The sequence below is a fragment of the Chanodichthys erythropterus genome, chromosome 3 (genome assembly GCF_024489055.1).
Source record: "Chanodichthys erythropterus isolate Z2021 chromosome 3, ASM2448905v1, whole genome shotgun sequence".
Taxonomy (NCBI): Eukaryota; Metazoa; Chordata; class Actinopteri; order Cypriniformes; family Xenocyprididae; genus Chanodichthys; species Chanodichthys erythropterus.
Genome location: NC_090223.1, coordinates 73,009,047 through 73,031,666, shown reverse-complemented (window position 1 = coordinate 73,031,666; position 22,620 = coordinate 73,009,047). Strand labels below are relative to the sequence as shown.

The 22,620-nt window shown below is 37.0% G+C and overlaps 1 protein-coding gene across 1 annotated transcript; it reads right to left on the bottom strand.

Moving 5' to 3' along the window:
- Positions 1-2,507: 2,507 nt before the first annotated feature.
- On the bottom strand, positions 2,508-22,329 carry LOC137005633 (polyunsaturated fatty acid lipoxygenase ALOX15B-like). Its single transcript, XM_067366458.1, is given in 12 exon segments — positions 2,508-2,687; positions 2,918-3,088; positions 3,528-3,616; positions 4,082-4,203; positions 4,552-4,721; positions 4,896-4,951; positions 4,954-4,975; positions 6,160-6,363; positions 7,617-7,760; positions 7,872-8,041; positions 8,112-8,215; positions 21,644-22,329. Coding segments are annotated over 12 exon segments (2,118 nt in total).
- Between the last annotated feature and the right edge of the window lie 291 nt (positions 22,330-22,620).

Here is a 22,620-nt window from a genome sequence, read left to right as displayed (position 1 = left end):
TTTAAACAAATGTCAAATAAAGCCAGAACTGTTGCACACTGTACATGAATAAAAATTTTATAGATGTTATTGGTTTCTTCAGTAACACGAACTTACTTCAAGCTGCTTTGAAGGACTAGCGGAGGAAGATGATGCTGCTTCCGTGTCTCTCCTGAGAGCTCATCTTTACAGACTGAGATGATCAAAGGTCAAATATTATTTACATATTTAGTAATACGAAGCACAAGGTATTGCACACAAATCCCCGCGAGAGCTTTCCAATATGCGCGCCACTGAGTGACATCTGTACTTCCAGGTCAGAGAGCACCTGTTCATCAAAAGTTTACTATCCAATCAGAGTAGAGCACTGTTAAGCCCACCTCCATGAGAGGGTTGTGCCAAAACAACAAACAAAAAACTGTGAAGTGTAAGTGAAACTTGTGGCAATGTTTTCAGAATCTACGATTTTGCGAAAATGAATCTTTGAAAAACATTAACAAAGAATGAAGCATAATTGAAGAGCTTGTTAAATTTATGCAACTGAGTTCTTTTTTTTAATTTTCATTGTTTTTATTCTTTTGTAATGGCATATTTTTGATATGTTCAGTTATGTTCAGTTTTATTGAGACAAATATAATTCCATAACTCTGGAGGCTGTATGTTTTGTATTGTCCCTTTGTATTGACATTCGTTCACAAAGCTGTCCAGTGTGAAATGATTTGTGTAGATGATTTTTGGTAGAGTTGATGGAGCATTTTCTTGGAAAACAAAATGAATCCACCTTGTCCTCAGCAGTTCAGATTTCAGGAGTAAATGGAGAGAGCTATGAAAACATGAAATTTCAAACAGTTTAATCATGGAGAGCACATGAATGTTTGCTGCAGCGATTGTCCCTCACATCTTCTCCCACTCTTGCTTCAAGGTTTAGGGGTTCAGGGGTCCATCATTACCATCATCTTCTTCATCCTCTAGATCAACGTTGTCCCCATTGAGAAGAGCAGCAGTGAGGGACATGATGGATGAAGGGGTTCAGCAGCAGAATTGGCACAGCTGTGTTGAGATGGCAGCAGGACTTTAAATACATGATTGTTAGATCAATAAGTTTGAATAAAACCTTGTTTCAGGTTATGTTGATTTGTATACTGGGTGTCATTCCTACGCAGAGCCTCTTTGAATCTCTATACAGTCTGTGTCTATATTTGTTCTTCATGCTAGTAAGTGCTAACCACTTATTGTCGAGAACAGCACTTCACGAGTTCACACTTACAAATAATCAGATAGTAAATAGTATGCGTAGTATGCGTATTTGGCGTGCTGTCCGAGGAGAGGGCTCCGAGCTCTGTATTTTGGCCCGAACCCATGTACTCATTTTACCTGCTAGAAATACATGTTCAGTTTTCATGTTAATTTAAGGTGGAGTAGAATAAAATGAACGGCAAAACTCAGAATTTTGTCGGACGTCAGTCACCACTGTTGGATATTAGCCTGCACTTTGGTCGCAGATTTAATCAGCAAACGAGCAGTGGAATATAGACCGACTGAATGACACTTCAAGTACAAAATCTCAAATGATGTTCGTAAAACTTAAGCTTACTTATCTGAGGAAGAAGCGCAGATGATCTGAAAACACAGTGTAGACAGAGCGTGTGCGGGATTGCCAGATAGCAAAGATGAAGTAAAATGTGTTCTTTTAACAGAAAAGCTCAGATTGGGGGGTTTAAATTCTGGAAATCTGGGAACCGTAAACATGAACGCTCATAAAAACATTTTTGGCTCCTTTATTCGACAATCTTTTGAAATCACAGTTTTTTGTCTTTTAGCCACGTTGCAGTCTCATCAACAATATTGCATTGTGTTGTAAAACGTCCTCAGCATGAGCTACTGGTAAACAAAACACTATGTAGAATCACACTTCAGCAGTTGTAATTTTATGTGTGCTGAAAATAAAAAGGAAGCGGCAAAAGAAGGGAAAAGAGCTTGAGGTAAGCAGTTTTCAGTTTTAGCACCATGTCGCGTTGATTTCATGTCACATTTTCATTGCTGCTATACGACCTACGTCTACTGACCAGCCAAACACACTGTGCGATGATCATGCTGAATTTATGACACTGTCAGAAAATGATTGTATGTTTTGTGTTGTAAGACTGGGAAACGTCCGTCTTTGAACCTCTCTCACTATACTACATAGGACCACCGATTCAGAGCCACGATCACAGAAATCACCATGATTGTTTCACGATGGCAATCTATCGTCTGGGACAGCCACAAATTGTGCGGCTTTAGTCGTGGAAATAAAGGTCGTCGGCGAACATATTTCATCAATTTTTGGTTGACGAAATTAACACTGCAGCACAGTAGTAAAAACTTTTATCTCAGAACCCACAACTTAAATGCAAGCAGTGCCTTTCACATTATTTAAGGAAATATCCATGATCTCACTTTGAGTTATTTTTGCTTTGGTCTTTATTTTTATTGACAAAGTTATAAATAGAAATACAAACATGGTAAAAAAAGAATTTTGTCTCCTTTCAAATGGCTACACTGTTGTCCACATTTTTGGGGTTCAGATAGGTGTAGGGAAGCTCCAAATTCTTGTTCCGCTCCTCGATGAGATCCGACAACTTCCTCAGATCCTTCTGAAACTCTTCAATGAGCTTGCAGGGGACCTCTTCATCATGCAGATTTTCTGGGAAATGTCCCAGAGGGTACTACGGACAGGGTAACAAGATTGTTGTATATCAATGTTTAACATGCCGTGTATGACAAGCACACTAATATTCTGCAAGAGTCCACTGCAACACTATGCTCACAGTTTGCTAAATGTCCTTTGTAATGTAATGGTAAGGTAATGCAAAGCAGTGTAAGTATTCTGGATTGACATCCAGAATAATATCATGCCATACACAAGAACATTTGCTCTGATGATGTACAAACTCACTTGGTCTGCAGAATCCTGGGTCAGCAGTCTCAGGACAGCCATTATATTCACTGTCGTGCTCACATCAGGAAGGGTCTCCAGGATCGTGTCCTCAGTGGTTTGGCCTTTCTCCTTGGGAGGGGGCTTTCTGAGGGCACTGGGGTAGTTAGGCATCCAGCCGCCAAAGTCAAACTGGGGGGGAAACGAAGTGGTGAAAAATTATGACATGTAAGCCAAATATTCACAAAGAATAATAAGAACACATAATTAACATCACTTAGGCCATGAAAAGTGGATATGGACAGGTTTTTCTTGGCGTTGTGGAATACCTGCTCCAGGGGCTTGAAGTATCTTGAGGTAATGTAAATAACAGACAAGAGTTAAAAGTCCACAAATCTGTTGAGCTCAATAGCCAATCAACTGAAACCCCTCCCCTTCATGCTCCTGTTTGTTACTCATTCAAGGAGCCAGGATAACAGAGGGTTTTTTGAGCTCGGACACTGAATGGACAGCTAGAGGAATGTATGGAGCAATACGCTGGATTTGAGAAAAGGCGTATGGGATTAGGATCAGGGACTGCAGCTTTAATGGCTCTGTGTGACTGGAAGCGAATTGACTTGTACTAACTCACCTGTCCATTGTTTAGATCTGACGCAGTGAAGATCACCATGGTGACAAACTTGACGAGCTCTGTCACAGTCTGAAGAGATGATGGTATTCCTGTGAAGTAGAATGAAAGGCTGTTTCTGTGAGGAACTCAATTTGGGATGTTTATATATGCGTGCGCACACACACTGAAATGGAGAGTTGAGCCATAAATTACAAACTACTTTTGACTGTTGACCTGGTTCAGTTCTAGACAATGAAAGTGGGGTTTACAAAAGAGGTTGTGCCTCAAACATGTCTATGCTATGCAGTGCAAATACTGAGATGATCACAAAAAAAAAAAGGAAACCTTTGTTGGATTAAATGTCCTGATATGGCAACAGTTCCTTTGGAAATGCATACTCATTGGTCTAGCCCATTTAATTTCCTTTAATCTCTGCCTATTCTAGCTTATGCTGGAAGTTGTATTGTGAACACTTCTTGAGTCTATATCTCATCACTTGTTGTATTCCTCGCTTGTAAGGCGCTTTGGAAAAAAAGCATCTGCCAAATTAATAAATGTAAAGGTAAATAACACACCTGAGCCATCTCTTCCCAGGAAGCCATTGGTAAATATCTCACTGATCCATTGCTGCAGCTCTGTGTCCTTCTGCATGTGTGCATCACATTGATAGTAGTGTGACAAGAAAGCCGCAACAAACCTGTAAGCAACACAGTCAGATGTTTCAGGTTTACATATTTATAGCTTACCTTTTTTCTTTTCTTTCTTTTTTTTTTTTTTTGAATTGCTTTGCATTTATTTCTTAAGCTGGAATTTATTCAAAGGGACTTGCAACACAGTACAGCATGTGCTTACTGACTATTAAACTCATGAACCTGTATAACTGACACTGTATTTGTTGAAATATGAATCAGAAAGTGCACCAGGACGTATTAGTTCAGCCCTAAAAACTGGATGTCTTAAGTAACACACACATACACATAGTTGGAGAGTAGAAAGCATAAAGCCTATTAAAAAAACACCAGATTAACTCCACCGGTAGTCATACTTGTTGATGATGTTCCACAGTTTCATCCCATCATCTCTGTAGTAGTAGTGGGGTACATTCTCCAGGGCTCTCTCAGAGATGTTATCAGGAAGACAGAGGGCGCTATAGGTCAGGGAGGCAGTAGCACGCTTCAGCAACGTTGCCAATGACTCTCCACCTACTTCTGCATACTAGTTAATGGAGAAAAGACACATGACATAAAGTTAGTTTAAGGGCTATAAACAAAGATCTGGCACCACAAACGCCATTGTGAGGAGAAATTTGCTGGATTAAAAAAAAATGTGTACTGGATGATAATTGAAGTTTGAACCTCTAGTGCCTCTTTAACAATGCTATTTGCATACCATGGAAATGACCCCATCCTTGGATATCAGCCGATTTCAGGCCATGATGTTGATCTGTATCGGATATGGGGAAAGAGGAGCTAGAGAAGGAAAAGTAAGAGATTTGCATTCACTGCCATTATTATTTGAAGATAAAAATATATGAATAATGAATTTTAATGTTCTGTGTAGGCTTTGTTCACAGGCTATAGATGAGTCAGACCCGCTCTCCAAAAGGCAAATAGTGAAGGAGAGCAACAAGTCTGAGGTAAAATAGACAACTGTGACCACAGACTACAACTGCAAAAACTCCCTACCGTCAAAAAGTATACAAGTAACATGAACTTTAATGACATCCCATTCTTAATCCGTAGGGTTTAATATGGAGTTGGCCCACCCTTTGCAGCTATAACAGCTTCAACTCTTCTGGGAAGGCTTTCCACAAGGTTTAGGATTGTGTTTATGGGAATTTTTGACCTTTCTTCTAGAAGCACATTTGTGAGGTCAGGCAGTGATGTTGGCGAGAAGGTCTGGCTCACAGTCTCCGCTCTAATTCATCCCAAAGGTGTTCTGTTGGGTTGAGGTCAGGACTCTGTGCAGAACAGTCAAGTTCCACACCAAACTTGCTCCTCCATGTCTTTATGGACCTTGATTTGTGCACTGGAGCGCAGTCATGTTGGAACAGGAAGGGGCCATCCCCAAACTGTTCCCACAAAGTTGGGAGCATGAAATTGTCCAAAATGTATTGGTATGCTAAAGCATTAAGTGTTCCTTTCACTGCAACTAAAGGTTCAAGCCCAACCCCTGAAAACCCCACACCATAATCCCCCTCCACCAAACTGTACACTTGGCACAATGCTGTCAGGCAAGTACCGTTCTCCTGGCAAATGCCAAACCCAGACTCGTCCATCGGATTGCCAGACAGAGAATGATTGGTGATTGGTCACTCCAAAGAACATGTCTCCACTGAGTCCAGTGACGGCGTGCTTTACACCTCTGCATCCGACGCTTTGTATTGATGTGAGGCTTGGATGCAGCTGCTCGGCCATGGAAACCCATTCCATGAAGCTCTCCACACACTGTTCTTGAGCTAATCTGAAGGCCACATGAAGTTTGTTCCCAATTGCTTCCACTTGTTTTAATACTAACAGTTGACGTTTGGCAATATAGTGTATATTAATTAACTCATTATCATTCTCTCTCTGTGGATGTGGCATGTCTGGAACATACCCGTTTTGCTAAGAGTTCACAAATCAAACCAACTCATGCATGACAGATTCAGTACCTTGTAGAGAGGGTGTGGAGGCGGAAGATTGCGCAACGTCACCACGGTGAACACCTCTGCCAGCAGGTGAGTTCTCAGCAGGTGAAAGTCGACCTCGTGAATGGCAAACTCTGCATTTCGAACGAAGATCTTGGCCAGTTTCCAGTCTGCCTTTGAATCTGTTGGGAGGAAGATCGGATTCTCTTTGCTGGGCTTTTGCCTTAACTGTGCAGAATGAATTTGAACATGCATGAAAATTGTACAAACGGTTTCTGAGGGAATCTAGGTTATGATTTTTCTCCCTTTAAAGGTGCCCTAGAATCAGAATTTGAATTTACCTCGGCATAGTTGAATAACAAGAGTTCAGTACATGGAAAAGACATACATTGAGTTTCAAACCCCATTGTTTCCTCCTTCTTATGTAAATCTCAATTGTTTAAAAGACTTCCGGAAAACACTCGGATCTCAACATAACACCGACTGTTACGTAACAGTCGGGATCATTAATATGTACGACCCCAATATTTGCATAATGCCAGCCCATTCGACGCATTAGACAAGGAAAGACAGTATTAAAGGCTGGATCTGTGCACAGACAAGGTAAGCAAGCAAGAACAACAGCGAAAAATGGCAGATGGAGCAATAATAACTGACATGATCCATGATATCATGATATTTTTAGTGATATTTGTAAATTGTCTTTCTAAATGTTTAATTAGCATGTTGCTAATATACTGTTAAATGTGGTTAAAGTTACCATCGTTTCTTACTGTATTCACAGAGACGAGAGTCGTTGCTATTTTCATTTTTAAACACGTGCAGTCTGTATAATTCATAAACACAACTTCATTCTTTATAAATCTCTCCAACAGTGTGTAATGTTAGCGTTAGCCACAGAGCATAGCCTCAAACTCACACAGAATCAACCTTAACCATCTAAATAAATACTTTACTCACATAATTCGAAGCATGCATACAGCATGCATGACGAACATCTTGTAAAGATCCATTTGAGGGTTATATTAGCTGTGTGAACTTTGTTTTTGCGATGTATGTATAGTCGAGAGCTCGTGGGGCAGAGGAAACGCATCTCTTAAAGGGGCCGTGCTGAAAAAAATCAGTGCATAGTTAATGATGCACCAAAATAGGCAGTTAAAAAAATTAATTAAACAAAATCTATGGGGTATTTTGAGCTGAAACTTCACAGACACATTCAGGAGACACCTAGGACTTATATTACATCTTGTAAAAAAACAATCTAGGGCACCTTTAAGAAAATGACACATGCCATTCTTTTCAATAATTAGATTGTTTACCTCATCTTTCAAGATTTATTAATCTGAATTTAATTTAATTTTTAATAATGGGAAATTACACAGTTTTCTTTAAGAGCCAATATTATTTACCAGTTTTCACTGTAAAGCTGCTTTGACACAATCTGCATTGTAAAGACTTGACTTCAAATTCAAGATATTCACCTGTATGGCAATGGGCAGCATCATGCCATGGGGGTTACTGTACAGCAGGACCAGGGGAGCCGTGAGGTACTGCTGCCTGTCATTGACTACATTTCCCACCAGCCCATCCAACATCTTATAGTCAGACAGGAAGATGTTCCCTTTCTGGGTGTGGGGGTAGATCATACCAAATAATGAACAAACACAGAAAATTAGACACAACCAATGCAAACCAGACCCAGTAATTCCAAGTCATGCCAGTAGCAAGTAGTGTACCTTCATCTCCTGCTTCAAGCTGCTCCCTCTTAGGGAGTCTTTGACCATGTCGTCTGTGACGGGGAAATTCTCAGGCAACTTTGAGCAGCGCTGGATCATCATGGGATTGAGGCCATTCAGAAACTGGTAGCCAAAGAACTCATCCTCATCCCAGTGCTCCTGAATGTATTCTGCAAAGCATGCTATTTCAGAACATATGCTATTTCAGTCATTTTGAACAGTTCAGTTAAAGATGATTACCAATGGTTTTCCCTCTGTTTTCACAAAGAATTACTTCCAGTTGGCTCATGCTTTCCCACGATCTTCTGCTGTCAGCTAATCCAGTTAGTTTCAGAGCAGCTAACCTACAAACACAGAATACACAGGGACACAGTTAAAACATTAATAGTGGAACTAACCTTGATATACAACTTATGATTTACAGCTTTAGTTGTGAGCATTTTTGTACTTATTATATATTAACTGCCTTCAGTAAGACAAAGCTATTTTGCGAATGCCATCCACTTACATGCAAAATATACTGAATATAAATGGATCCTGTTTTTAACCCTTTGATGCACAACATGGGTCAAAAATGACCCGGCTGAGTTTTTATTTTCTATATCTTTGCAAGAAATTAATTTCATCATTCAGTATTCCAGGTATTCCTCAATTAACTTCTTTTTGATCATCACAAATCGTCATTTTCATTTTTTTCTTACTTTTTTAATAAAAATCATTTTTGTATCACTACCCTTCTAATGCGCAACATGGGTCAAAAATGACCCGTATTCATTTCCTATGTAATTTCAATCATGGTTGAGTGTTTCTTTGCTGAATCTATAAAAGAAATGTATTTTATCATTAATTTATTCAAGGTATTCCTTAAATATCTTGTTTTTGATTGTCAAAAATCATTATGTTCATTTTTTCTTTCTTACTTTATAAACAAACACAGTTTTTGTATGTCTACATCAATTTTACACACATGGGTCAAAAATGACCCGTATTCATTTCCTATGTTACTTCAATCATGACTGAGTGTTTCTTCACTGAATCTTTGAAAGAAATGTAATTTGTCATTTATTTATTCCAGGTATTCATTAAATATCTTGTTTTTGATTTTCACAAATAATTGTTTATTTTTTCTTTCTTACTTTATAAACAAACGCAGTTTCTACATCAATTTTACACACATGGGTCAAAAATGACCCATATAGAAATCTATTTGCAAATTTTTTGCAAGTAGGAACATATTTACTGCAGACAACTGTTCATCTGCCACACATTTCACATCTTAACAAGGCTACTATTGTATATTTGATGGATGCAAGTCTTATTATATTTAATATATTAGGCTATATATTTCATTATTTTTTATTTTTTGACATAAATCAATGCAGTTGGTCACCCTTTAAATCTGTCAGTGTTCCTGAAAAGTAACAGTTTTGGACATATACAACATGGGTCTAAAGTGACCTGAATGAGTTATTTTCTATATTGCATATATTACAATAAATTAATTTCATCATTCATTATTCCAGTTATTACTCAATAAACAAATCCTTATTTAAATTTTTCCTTTCTTTTTGAATGAATTTTTTTGTGTCATTATCTTTCTAAAGGCCAAAGTATACTTCACGTTTTATGCGTACGTGAGGGTCAGCATACAGATTTTTGTAACTTTTTATAATTTCTACCAGATTTCTGTAACTGTGTATGTGCAACCTGCACATACACATTTAAATTGTGTTCGACTGTGCGCAAAGTATACTTTCAGCTTTTTTTTACAGTGATGTCATCATCCACCTCAGTTCTGTTGAGGACCAGACGCTAAAGAAAGATAGATAAAGAAAAAGATAAAGATAAAGAAACCTTGTTCAAAACTGTTACTTTTCAGGAACACTGATAGATGTAAAAGGTGACCAGTAGCATTGGTTTATGACATAAAATACAAATTATGAAATATAATATATAGCCTATTATATGAAATATAATATGACTTTCATCCATCAAATATACAAAAGCAGCCATGTTGAGACGTGAAATGTGTGGTGGATGAGACTTCCGGTTGGAACATCGTCAGAATGGCCGCATAGCAAGAGAGCTCCCGGTTGAACCAGAGAAATGAGATAAATTCCCCCATACAAGTCAAATAAATAATTTCATAAGAAACAGAGATAAGGGGGCATGAGCTATAACACCACTTAGAGCAATTAAAAACCGTCCGAAGACAGGGAGTGAGAAAGACGGGGCGCAGCAACATTAGCAGCTAATAGGTTTAAGCTAGCAAAAAACGTGGAGAAATGGCTGATTTGGAGTTGATTCTGCGAGAACTAAGAGAGTTTCGCCAAGAAAATAAACCAATGATACGATAGAGGAGGCATCAGAGGACCTGCGGAGAAGAGGTTACACTGTGACAATCACCAGACCTCCGGAGACGCTCTTGGAGCAGGTGCAGCGGTTATCATGGACAAGAGTGGACAGACGAGCGAGGAAGGACACACTCAAAACCGGGCGGGAAGCATGCTACAGGGAGAAGCTCCGAACCTTCAGAAGACCATCACCGGCTCCCTCCGGGACCTAAAGGATTTAACCCAAAGCTCGAGGACGGCAGAATCAGTTGTGAAATCTTTTGAATTGTACTGTAATTAAGGGTGGAATTCCATGACAGGATCGACTGGTTCGTTCGGGACTAACTTTTCACCTTTGAATTCCCCGCCCTTTATTTTTTTATTTATTTTTTTTATTTCACTATGTGACTGTTGCAGGTAAGGGCCTCTCCCTCCGGATTGAAGAGGGGGATTTTTCCCTTCGAGCCACCTTGGGAGGCTCAAAAGGGTCAGGTTGACAGACCCCTACATAGGAAGTCACACGGACAAATTGAGTTCAGTTTTATGTTTATTACTATGTTAGTTGTTCATTCCCTGCCGGTTCTTGCAGGGAGGGGAAAGCGCACCAGGTTTCTGAGCGGGATGAAGAGGGGAATCACATAGATGCAGAACAGGTCTTTAAAGATAGCATCATTTAATATAAATGGAGTACTCAATCCGGTTAAGAGGGGGAAAATCTTATCAAAATTAAAGAAAGATAGAATTCAGATAGCTTTTTTGCAGGAATCACATCTTAACGACTCTGAACATGCCAAATTGAATAAATCAGGATTTAAACATGTTTACTTTTCTTCCCATGGATCGGGAAAGAGGAGAGGAGTGGCGACTCTGATATCCGGTGCTGTAAATTATGAACACATATCAGAGCATAAGGATAGCGAAGGCAGATTTGTGATGGTTACGGGCAAAATAGAAGGAATTGTGATGAGTCTCCTTAACGTGTATGTCCCTCCGGGCAGTGACTGGTCCTTTTATAAACATATAATTGATCTAATGACAACAAAAAGTCAAGGGATTCTAATATGTGGCGGGGATTTTAATATCCGATTAAATCCGAAAATTGACTCATCAAACGGGAAATCTGGCGCCAAAAACATTAGTAGAAGATTAAATACTTGGTTGTGTGAAGTGGGTATCGTGGACGTGTGGCGAGAGATGAACCCGACGAGCCGAGATTACTCGCACTACTCATGCGCTTATAATGTCTACTCGCGCATAGATTACTTTTTTATGCTTAAAGGAGATCTTTGTAGGGTGGATAATTGTGAAATAAAAGTTAGCACTATTTCAGACCATAGTCCCATTTATATGTCAGTCTACCTGAATAATAAGAAGAAATCCACTCTTTGGAGACTGAATTCAAACATTCTGAATAACCCAGTTACTAAAGGTAAATTGAAAAGCGAAATCCAGTTGTACTTAGATAATAATGATAATGAAGAAGTGACTCCACCTATTCTCTGGGATGCATTAAAAGCGGTGATTAGGGGCAAAATAATAGCCATATCCTCATATGAGAAGAAAATGAAGGGAATAAAACTCCAAAAATTGGAAGAAGATTTAAATAGACTACAGAAAGAACATGCAAAGTCTCTCAAAGATGACAAAAAACATAAGATTAAAAAATTAAAAAAAGAAATAGATGAAATAAACATGCAGGAAATTCAAAAAAAGCTCCTTTTCACAAGACAACAATACTATGAGGTAGGTGGAAAATCACTCAAACTTCTATCATATAAGTTAAGAAAACAACAAGCAGATAGAACTATACACAAAATAAGAAACTTTGCAACAAATGAAATAGAAACCAGTCTGGAAAAAATCCAGCAATGCTTCCTAAATTACTATAAAACATTATATTCCCAGCCACAGGAAAACAATGATAATCAAATCGATGCCTTTCTGGCTCAGATTAATCTCCCACAGATCACTGATGAACAAAATGGAAAATTAATATCTAAAATAACAAAAGAAGAAATTCAATCAGCAATCAGGAGAATGAAAGGGGGGAAGTCTCCAGGGACCGACGGTTTTCCCACAGAATGGTACAAAGCAATGCAAGATCAACTAATTCCAACATTATTAAAAACATTCAATTGGGTTTTGGAAAATAAAAATATCCCCCCCTCTTGGAGGGAGGCAATGATCTCGGTCATACCTAAAGAGGGGAAAGACAAATTGGATTGTGGGAACTACCGTCCTGTAAGTCTTTTAAATAATGATTATAAATTATTCACCTCCATATTATCTAAAAGAATAGAACTGATATTACCAGTATTAATACACAAGGACCAGACTGGCTTTGTCAGACAAAGACAGACCCAAGATAACATCAGGAAAACACTGCACGTTATGAGACAAATCACACAACAAAAACTGGAAACACTGATATTAAGTTTAGACGCAGAGAAAGCGTTCGACTCTGTGAGGTGGTCATTTTTATATAAAGTACTTTCAAAATTTGGCTTCCATATGACTATAATTGATACATTTGCAGCTTTATACAATAAACCAACGGCTAGAATCAAAATCAATGGAGATCTAACCAATTCATTTATTCTGGAGAGAGGAACGAGACAAGGGTGTTGTGCGTCGCCGCTCCTCTTTGCCCTGTTTATAGAACCCATGAGTCAACTGATTAGGCAAAGGTCGGATATAAAGGGGGTAACAATGAAATCTGGGGAGCAAAAACTGGCCCTATTTGCTGACGATTTATTGATAAGTATAACACAACCTACTCAGACACTCCCAAAATTGATGAAATTACTAGAAGAATTTGGTTCCATTTCAGGTTATAAAATTAATATTAACAAAACTCAAATATTAAAATTTAACTATGATCCACCAGCCTCGATTAAGACCATGTACAATTGGAAATGGGATGCTGAATCTATTAAATATTTGGGTGTTGTATTACCTAGGGACTTCTCAAGATTGTACGAAATCAATTATGGCCCATTAAATTCAAAGATAAAATCTGATATTCACAGATGGAATGTTATTCCCTTTTTGAGTTTAAGTTCCCGCATAGAATCAATCAGAATGAATATTCTTCCACGGATGCTATACCTTTTTCAATGTCTGCCAACCAAAATACCATCTAAGCAGTTCTTAGAATGGGACAGATTAATAGCAAGGTATTTGTGGCAAGGGAAAAGAGCCAGAATTAAATTTAAGACACTGCAATTAAGAAAAGAGAAGGGTGGAATGGGCCTTCCTTGCCTACAAGAATATTATCATGCAGCCCAACTGAGACCCTTAGTCTGCCTGTGCTCACCAACATACACTGCAACATGGAAAGAAATAGAAAGTACAATGTTAAACGGAATCCCAATAACAGCTTTACTAAGTGACAACAAATTACTAGAAGAACAGGCCATCCCAGATGATTCTATAACAGGCAGCTTTCTGAAGTCCTGGCAGGCAATAGTTAAAATTTGCAGATTAGGAGAAGCATCTAAAATTATGAGATGGTGTGCCTATGATTCAGACTTTGCACCAAACAGAATCGATGGCAGGTTTAAGATATGGATCTTAAAAGGTTTAACTACTTATCATTCATTTATTCACAAAGGGGCATTCCAGAGTTTTGAAACCCTACAGAAAGATTATGGACTGGGAAAAGATGATTTTTTTAGATACCTGCAAGTAAGACAATACTTTAACAAAAATATTAAAGGGGTGTTAGGAACTAGTGAGTCAGGGTTCCTGGAAGTATTTTTATCACTAACTAAACCCAGACCAAGCAACAAAATTATCTCCAAACTATATAATGCTATACAATTATGTAAACAAGAAAATACAGAATACATGAAGAAGAAATGGGAAAAGGAAATAAATGTGAAGATCACACAGGAGAGCTGGGGGAAAATATGCCAGTTACAATGGTTATCAACCGGGTCAAACACATGGCGGGAATTCTGCTGGAAGAATATTGCGAGATTTTTTATTACACCCACTCAGAAACGATACCAAGGCAGCGGAGATGCCTGTTGGAGACTTTGTGGATTTAACGGAGCCAATCACTTCCATATTTTTTGGGACTGCCAGATAATAAGATCTTACTGGGAAGAGATCCATAAACACATAAACAATGTATTTAATGTAAACATTCCATTTAAATGTGAAACTGTGTATTTGGGTAATCTAGGGTTGGAAACATGGAACATCAATGATAAAAAACTGCTTGTGATACTATTGGCAGCCAGTAAGAAATCTGTTACGAGGAAATGGTTAAAAGTAGATCCACCCACCATTGAGGAATGGATTGAAATTGTCTATGAAATTTATGTTATGGAAAAGATATCCTTTTCCCTCAAAGTTGAAAAAGAAAAATTCTATAAGATTTGGACTAAATGGACTGAGTATGTAAAACCAATTAGATCTGATTTCATTTGACTGTATTTGTGCTCTGTGTAGACCTGCCCTCTTTTTATGTGATGTTTTAATTACTTGAAGTGGTGCGCATCCCGGTTCTGTTTTGCTTTGTTAAGGTTCCCAACTGAAATAAGTAGTGGTCCGTAAAAGAAAATATCAGAAAGGCAATATGGACAATCTCATCTAAAATATCTGTATTCATCTCCATCTATGTACTTAAATAACTAAAGTTGTAACTAATGTATGTGATGGGAATTTGCCTTTCCTAATAAAAAGATAATTTCAAAAAAAAGAAATGGCAAATCAGCCAAACAGGTGTCGCAGTTTACCATCTAACAGGGGACTCTGACAGTCATTTTGAGATTCACAGAATCACTATTCACTGTATAAAGTGGTAATATTTTTGAATTGAACAAAATTTAAAAAGTTAATTTAGATGTTACCATTTCTAAAGTTAAAGTGTAAATGATAGTTAAGCAGCAGCAGGATGTACATGTTGTAGTAATTTCACTACACAAAAGGACAATGGTCCCCTGTTAGATGGTAAAGTGCTACACCTGTTTAGTTGCATTTATGTATAACAATAGTTCATATCTCTGAATATAATAGCAATGTTCATAACAACACTAATACACCAGTTCTTGTCATAAATATATGCAGTATGTGATACAATTTGTGTGATACAGTATGTGATATTTTTTTATTCAATTTAAATTATATTTAAATATATTTAAAACTGAAAATTATATAACCTATATATATATATATATATATATATATATATATATATATATATATATATATATATATATATATACAATTGTGATATTTCCAGATATTGTACAGCCCTAATTTTCAATGCAGCTAGTGAAAATATAAAATTGACATTTGGGGTCAGATTTACTAACGGTTTGCAACAGCACAAATCCACTTTCAGGATTTACTAAAGACGGTGAAAAAATTAGCTCTGAAAAGGCGTGGACACAGATATTTTTGCAGCTGTCCTTTTTGCATATGCATTTGTTGGAGTTTACCTTTTAAATGCAAAAATCTTAAACCAGATGCTAATTTGCGCTTCTCTTGGTAGATTGCGTTGGTCATTATGGAAGTGATCCAGCTGCGTCAGTGTGTTCTTTAATTTGTGCTTCGTCAGTAGATCACATGCTGAAATTTCCACTACCATCAGCACTTTTATGGTTTTGAGCTCTCACACTAATTTTCCCTTTTTAGTAAATCTGGCCCTATATCTCCAAAGTCTTTACAGTGTGTTTGTGATGGTTAGAAATGGCAAAGCAACTAAATAGGTGTCATACTTTACCATCTTACAGGGGACCAAAAACATTTTGTTTAACAAAATCACTATTCACTGTATAAAATGGTGACCTGCAATTGTTACCTTTAAAGAGCTATTTCTGCTTGATTTAACCCATATAACTTTTTTTCTGGGGTAAAAATTAATGTATTTAAGTTGTCATTCAACTTCATATTTAAGGTTTGGTAAGGTTTAATTATTGACTTCAACAAAATGAGTTAATTTGCCATTACAATAACAGATTATCACAATATGTTACCTTTTTTTTTAATTCCATGCCCATTTCCACTCAAATGGTAAAGTTAAACAGCAGCAAAATGTGCATGTAATAGTGATATCATTACACAATTGAACGGTGGTCCCCTGTTAGATGGTAAAGTGTGAAACCTGTTTGGTTGCCTTTACATTTAGCAATGTTTCATATCTCTGAATGTAATAGCAATGTTCATAATAAAACTAAAACACCAGATATTGCCATAAAAATACAATTTAGAAAGATTTTAAAGGTCAAAACTCAGTTTTATGTTGATTGTTGCATTGAAAATCTTCAGTTGGTTCAGCTAAAGTGTCCGTGTTAAAAAACATTTAGTTCACATAATTTAATTGCGATAACTGACAATTTTGCAGCAATGCAGCAAGTCAACATAAAATTTTGAGATCTGACCTCCAAAATAATTACAGTGTGTTTGTGATAGTAAGAAATGGCAAAGCAACCAAACAGATGTCACAATTTACCATCAAACAGGGGACCAAAGGCATTTTGTTTAATCAAATCAAAAATCGCTGTATAAAGTGATGACCTGCAATTGTTAAAGAGCTATTTCTGCTTGATTTAACCCATAAAACTTTTTCTGGGGTAAAAATGTATGTATTTAGGTTGGTTTAGTAAGGTTTAATTATTGACTTCAACAAAATTAGTTAATTTGCCATTACAATAACAGTTTACCACAATATGTTACAATTTTTTTAAATTCCATGCCCATTTCCAATCAAGTTAAATGGTAAAGGTAAACAGCAGCAAAATGTGCATGTAATAGTTATTTCATTACACAAAAGAACGGTGGTCCCCTGTTAGATGGTAAAGTGTGACACCTGTTTGGTTGCCTTTACTTTTAGCAATGTTTCAGATCTCTGAATGTAATAGCAATGTTCATAATTAAAACTAAAATACCAGATATTGCCATAAAAAAGATTTTAAAGGTTAAAACTCAGTGTTATGTTGATTGTTGCATTGAAAATATTTAATTGTTTTAGCTAAAGTGCCAGTGTTAAAAGACATTTAGTTCAAATGATTTAATTGATAACTGACAACTCAGCAATGCATCAAGTCAACAAAAAATTTTGAGATCTGACCTGGAAAATATTTACAGTGTGTTTTGTGATGGTAAGAAATGGCAAAACCACCAAACAGATTTCGCAATTTGCCATCTAACAGGGGACCAAAAGCATTTTATTTAATTGAATCAATATTCACTGTATAAAGTGGTATTACTTCAAAGAGCTATTTGTGCTTGATTTAACCCATAAAACTTTGTTTTGTTGTTATAAATTAAAGTATTTAGGTTGGTTCAGTAAGGTTTAATAATTGACTTGAACAAAATTAGCTAATTCACCATTATAATAACAGGTTACAATAATAGGTTGCCATTTTTTATTCACCATTCCATGCCCATTTTCACACAAGTTAAAGTGTACATGGTGAAGTTAAGCAGCAGCAAAATGTGCATGTTATATTGATTTCATTACACAAAAGGACACTGGTCCCCTGTTAGATGGTAAAGTGACACCTGCTTGGTTGCCTTTATATTTAGCAATATTTCCTATTCTGACTATCTCTGAATGTAATAGCAATGTTCATAATGTTCATCGCAGTAGAAAGATTTTAAAGGACAAAACTCAGTTTTATGATGATTCCTGCATTGAAAATCTTCAGTTGGTTCAGCTAAAGTGTCAGTTAAGTTCACATAATTTAATTGAGATAACTGACAATTTGGCAGCAATGCAGCAAGTCAACATAAAATTTTGAGATCTGACCTCCAAAATATTTAGTGTGTTTGTGATGGTAAGAAATGGCAAAGCAACCAAACAGATGCCACAATTTACCATCAAACAGGGGACCAAAGGCATGTTGTTTAATCAAATCAAATTTCACTGTATAAAGTGATGACCTGCAATTGTTACCTTAAAGAGCTATTTCTGCTTGATTTAACCCATAAAGCCTAGTTTTGTTGAAATTGGTAGGTTGGTTCAGTGATGTTAAATAATATTTTTATATTTATACCTTTATATTTAGCAATATTTTGTATTCTGTATATCTTTGAATGTAGCAGCAATGTTCATAAAAACACTAAAACACCTATTCTTGTTATTAAAATACACTGTAAAAATATTTTTAAGGTCAAAATGAATGAAACTGAAGAACTGGCAAAGCAACCAGATCATTTCACACCATCTAACAGGGGACCAGTATCCATTTGTTTAATATAAATAATCACTAACCTGATAAAATGGTGACCTGCAGTTGTTACCTTATACCTGTTTCTGCTAGATTTAAACTTTTGAACTTAGTTCTTGCCATAAAAAATACACTGTAATAAGATTTTTATTTATTTATTTATTTATTTATTTATTTATTTATTTATTTATTCATTCATTTTTAGGTCCAAATTAATTTTTATGTTGATTGTTTCATTGAAAATCTTTGGTTGGTTTAAGAAATGAAGTGCCAGTGTTCAGTTCACATAATTTAATTGAGCCAACTGAGGATTTTTTTAATGCAGCAAGATTTGAAGTTTTTGGCTCAACAATGGAAACATGGCTAGTGAGTCTCTTATATGATGGGCAGGAGGAACACAGTCCAGTCCTCAATCTTTTTAAATTGGTGCAAGGAATCAAATCTCACTCTAAACATCTCCAAAACAAAGAAAATGTCTATTAATTTTAGAGAGCATAAATTATTTTTTTAATTAATAGGAAGCCAGTACAATCAGTCCAAAATTATAAATATCTTGGTATACTTGACAATAAGCTTAAATGGGATATGTGGACTGATCATATACTGTATGAATCCACAACAGAGAATACATTTCTTAAAGAAAATACTCTTCTGTAATGTCCAAAACATTAGCTTTTGAACTGTTGCCATCTCACTGACTGTATTTTTTCCCCCTTTGTATTTAAAACTGATTCAAATGGTTTTTCCTCAAGCAATTCAACATTTAAAATTTTTAATAACTGATGGTTTGGTCATTATTTTTTTTATTTGTATATTGTGTATGTTTATGCCTACTGTGATCCCTTATGCCTGTGTGAACATTACATAATTATATAAAGTTACATAATGACTTCTCTGCCAGTTCACTGTTCACACACACAGTTCCATTGCAGGCTAAAAATTTTGTATGTCATTTTTGTTTCTTCAAAATGACCAGAAACACTAGTCCCCTCTTGGCGGGTGTAGAGTGATAGTCCCCTGTTTGTAATATAGGCGTGTATGTGTGTGTGTGTGTGTGTGTGTGTGTGTGTGTGTGTGTGTGATAAATCCTCATAGATCTGTGTGTGTGTGATAAATCCTCATATAGATCAGTGTGTGTGTGTGTGTGTGTGTGATAAATCCTCATATAGATCAGTGTGTGTGTGTGTGTGAGAGAAATCCTCATATAGACAGTCAAATCAGTGTGTGATCATGATGAGTGACAGTGTGTATCTGTTCTTTTCTCAGCCTCTACTTGTACTGATGGAAATCAGTTTTTATTGTAGTTTCACATCAATCTCTATTATTACTGTTGAAATTACTGTTCAGTTGAAAAGTGTCTTTCACAAACATGATTCATGAAGAACATGTCATTGTCATAATTCATGAGATTTTCCTCTAGCGTTTGTGCTCAAATATTAAAACACAATGATCAAATTTTAATTGATGATGAATATGTGAAATGTCTGAATTCTGTATGAATCATCAGCTTCATGTGAAATATAATCGAGTTTCTGACATCATCAAATATGATATTAATCATATTTTATAACAATTTTACTGTTGTCATATGTGTAATGACTGAGGCAAATCAGACACAGTTATTTGTTAGTTAACCAATAGTTTTAAGCTCACTCTGGGGTCTGGCTTCCATCCCCCGAGAAGTTCTCAGTTACAAGTTTTATTGCACCAATAAATGCCACATGGAGAGCAGAGAAGAGACACACAAAAACGTGCATCTTTCCTGCATTATCCACACATAACACAGACTCTTTTGCAATAATGTATAGACAGACTCTTCTATAAATGAACATACCAGTCCCAGGAAGAGGTATCCATTATTGCCGTTGCTGTATTACAATCATTGTATTCATGTGTATGTTTTATGATACATTTAAGGTAACTTCAATCATGCCATGTTTAGTGTCTATGAGTTTGTATCGAACGATTTAAATGCTTGTGTATGTGGTATGTCCATACCTGTGCAACACATCAGTAGTACCAGGATCTTTAATAGTTCTTATTCAAAAACTCAGCGTGTTAATCTGCTTAGTCGTAAAAGCCCCGACAAGGGGGGGTGCTGTCACCCGGAAATCTTCATTGGTCCAGTCAACAACTGAGAGGTGTGACTTTGACCAGAGGTTAAAAGCACGTGAAAATGCCACTCCTTCTCTTTTTCCTTGCTTCTGGATGACTGAACGGATCTCCTTGCCTCGGCCTACAAACTAGCCATGTGCTCAACATCCAACATAGGAAAGACTGTGTTAGATCAAAATCTCAATAATAGGTAGAATATTTGTAATTCCAGTCATCAGTTAAGAAACAGGCGCCTCAACCCCTGTGATGTGTGGCAGCAGCAGCGCGAGGCCTCGGGAGAATGACCAAGCAGACACAGATCAAGTGTGGTACAAAGCATTCTCAGATTTATTCAGGAAGAAGGGTCATATTTATAGACATAGGTTAAACAACAATCTCCAGGATGGCTTGAGCATCCAATCATACGACTTAAGAATCAAACCTTACCATGTATGGCATTTCAAGAAAAATAATAATGTGTGTGTGTCTTCAACTTCTGGTTGTGTGTGAGAGTGTCAGTGTGTCCAAGGACTGCTACTTCTTGTTTTGTCTAGGTAGGTACATGAGCTGCACAATGGAAAAATCCCAAGACACAGAGAAAGTCAGAAAGTGAAGCCCAAGAAATAAGAAAATATTTAACAATATGGCCACTTTAAATCATTTATGATTTAGTGCTTCCCTTTAAAGAAAATTGATCAATCTGTTTTTCAAATAATAGCAAGCAAAATCTAAACACATAATCATAATCTAATACTGTGATCTATGGATTATTCCAAGACTTGTCTTAATCATTCCCTGTAAGGATTGTAATAAGCATGGAGCCAAACATAAAAGTAGTAAAATCATTAGTAGAACAGGAAACAACAAATTAAAGTATGTCACCCAGTTAGAGAACCATTGTCTCATCCCTTTACTCCAGTCATATGCTTCAGGTGGATCAACAATTATGGTTTTCATGTGATTTATCAAGTCAAGAATATTGTTGTAGTAATCTGGAATGGAAAAACAGCATGACAAGTTCAACATTTTGCATAGTCCTCCGGCCTTAGCTGTTAAAAGGTCTAAGGTCATTCTGTTCTGAATTACAGCACTTCTTATTGCTCTCATTTCATCATTTAACAGAGTGATAGAATCAGCAGTGTCATTCTTCATTTGTTCTAACATCAAAGCCAGTATTGCACTCGTCGCTTGTGATGTCCATGGATCTGCAAGGATGTATCCTCTGTATGTAGGCATTTCTCTCTTCTGTCTGAACAAAGGGTGTGAACTTGGTAATTCAACAAAATGAATTCCTGGTGCTACTATAGCAGGATAGCAGCATCCACTCCAGGCAAAGTCCTTGGGAAAAGTAGTAACTCCTTTACCACCGCACACCCAGTATAGAGGTGTCTTATCTGATGTAAACAGTTCACTGAATGGGCAGTACCCAGAGACATTCATCTCTCTGATTGAACATTTCAGTCCATTTTTGGTTCGTGTGACGTCAATCGTCGTTTTGCAGACTGAATTTCCCATTTTGTGTTTACCATTCTGACTACACACACAAGTGTCCCCCATCTCCCATTGCACCCTAACTTCTTCTAGGTCAGTTCGCCTTGTTGAAGGTTCACATTCTTTTGAAACAGTCACAGCTCCATTATTCTGATTCCATAGCTGAGGTCCTCCTCTATGCCAGTCTCCTAATGCTAAAATCTTTATGATGGTGATTGGCAGGGTGCAAGTCTGATTACTTTTTTCATCGTTCATCTTGATTGTCTTGGCTGCATTGTAAGTTAGGGGGACAACAGACCAGACGCTGTGGATGGCATGACAAATCAAACAGTCCTTGTTGTCCATGTTCTCCGCCATGGCAGCAGACAGAGCACAGGCAGTGTTCCCGGAGCATTTCTTTAAATGGGTGGTGTTGTATCCTGTCCAGCTTTGCCCTCTGATGGCAATTAACAAAATCGTGGTCAAAGTTATTGTTACAAGTCCCATTGTGCAAAGTTGTTAGGGGATTTTTCTCCAACACTGCCTGTCACTGAACTGCTTTCTCCTTCCGTGATCCTTGAAGTTGTTGGTCCAGATTAACTAATCAGATCGCATATGGACGTAACGCTGCGTGTTTCAGCTCCTTTCCGGCCATATGTTTACTCTCCT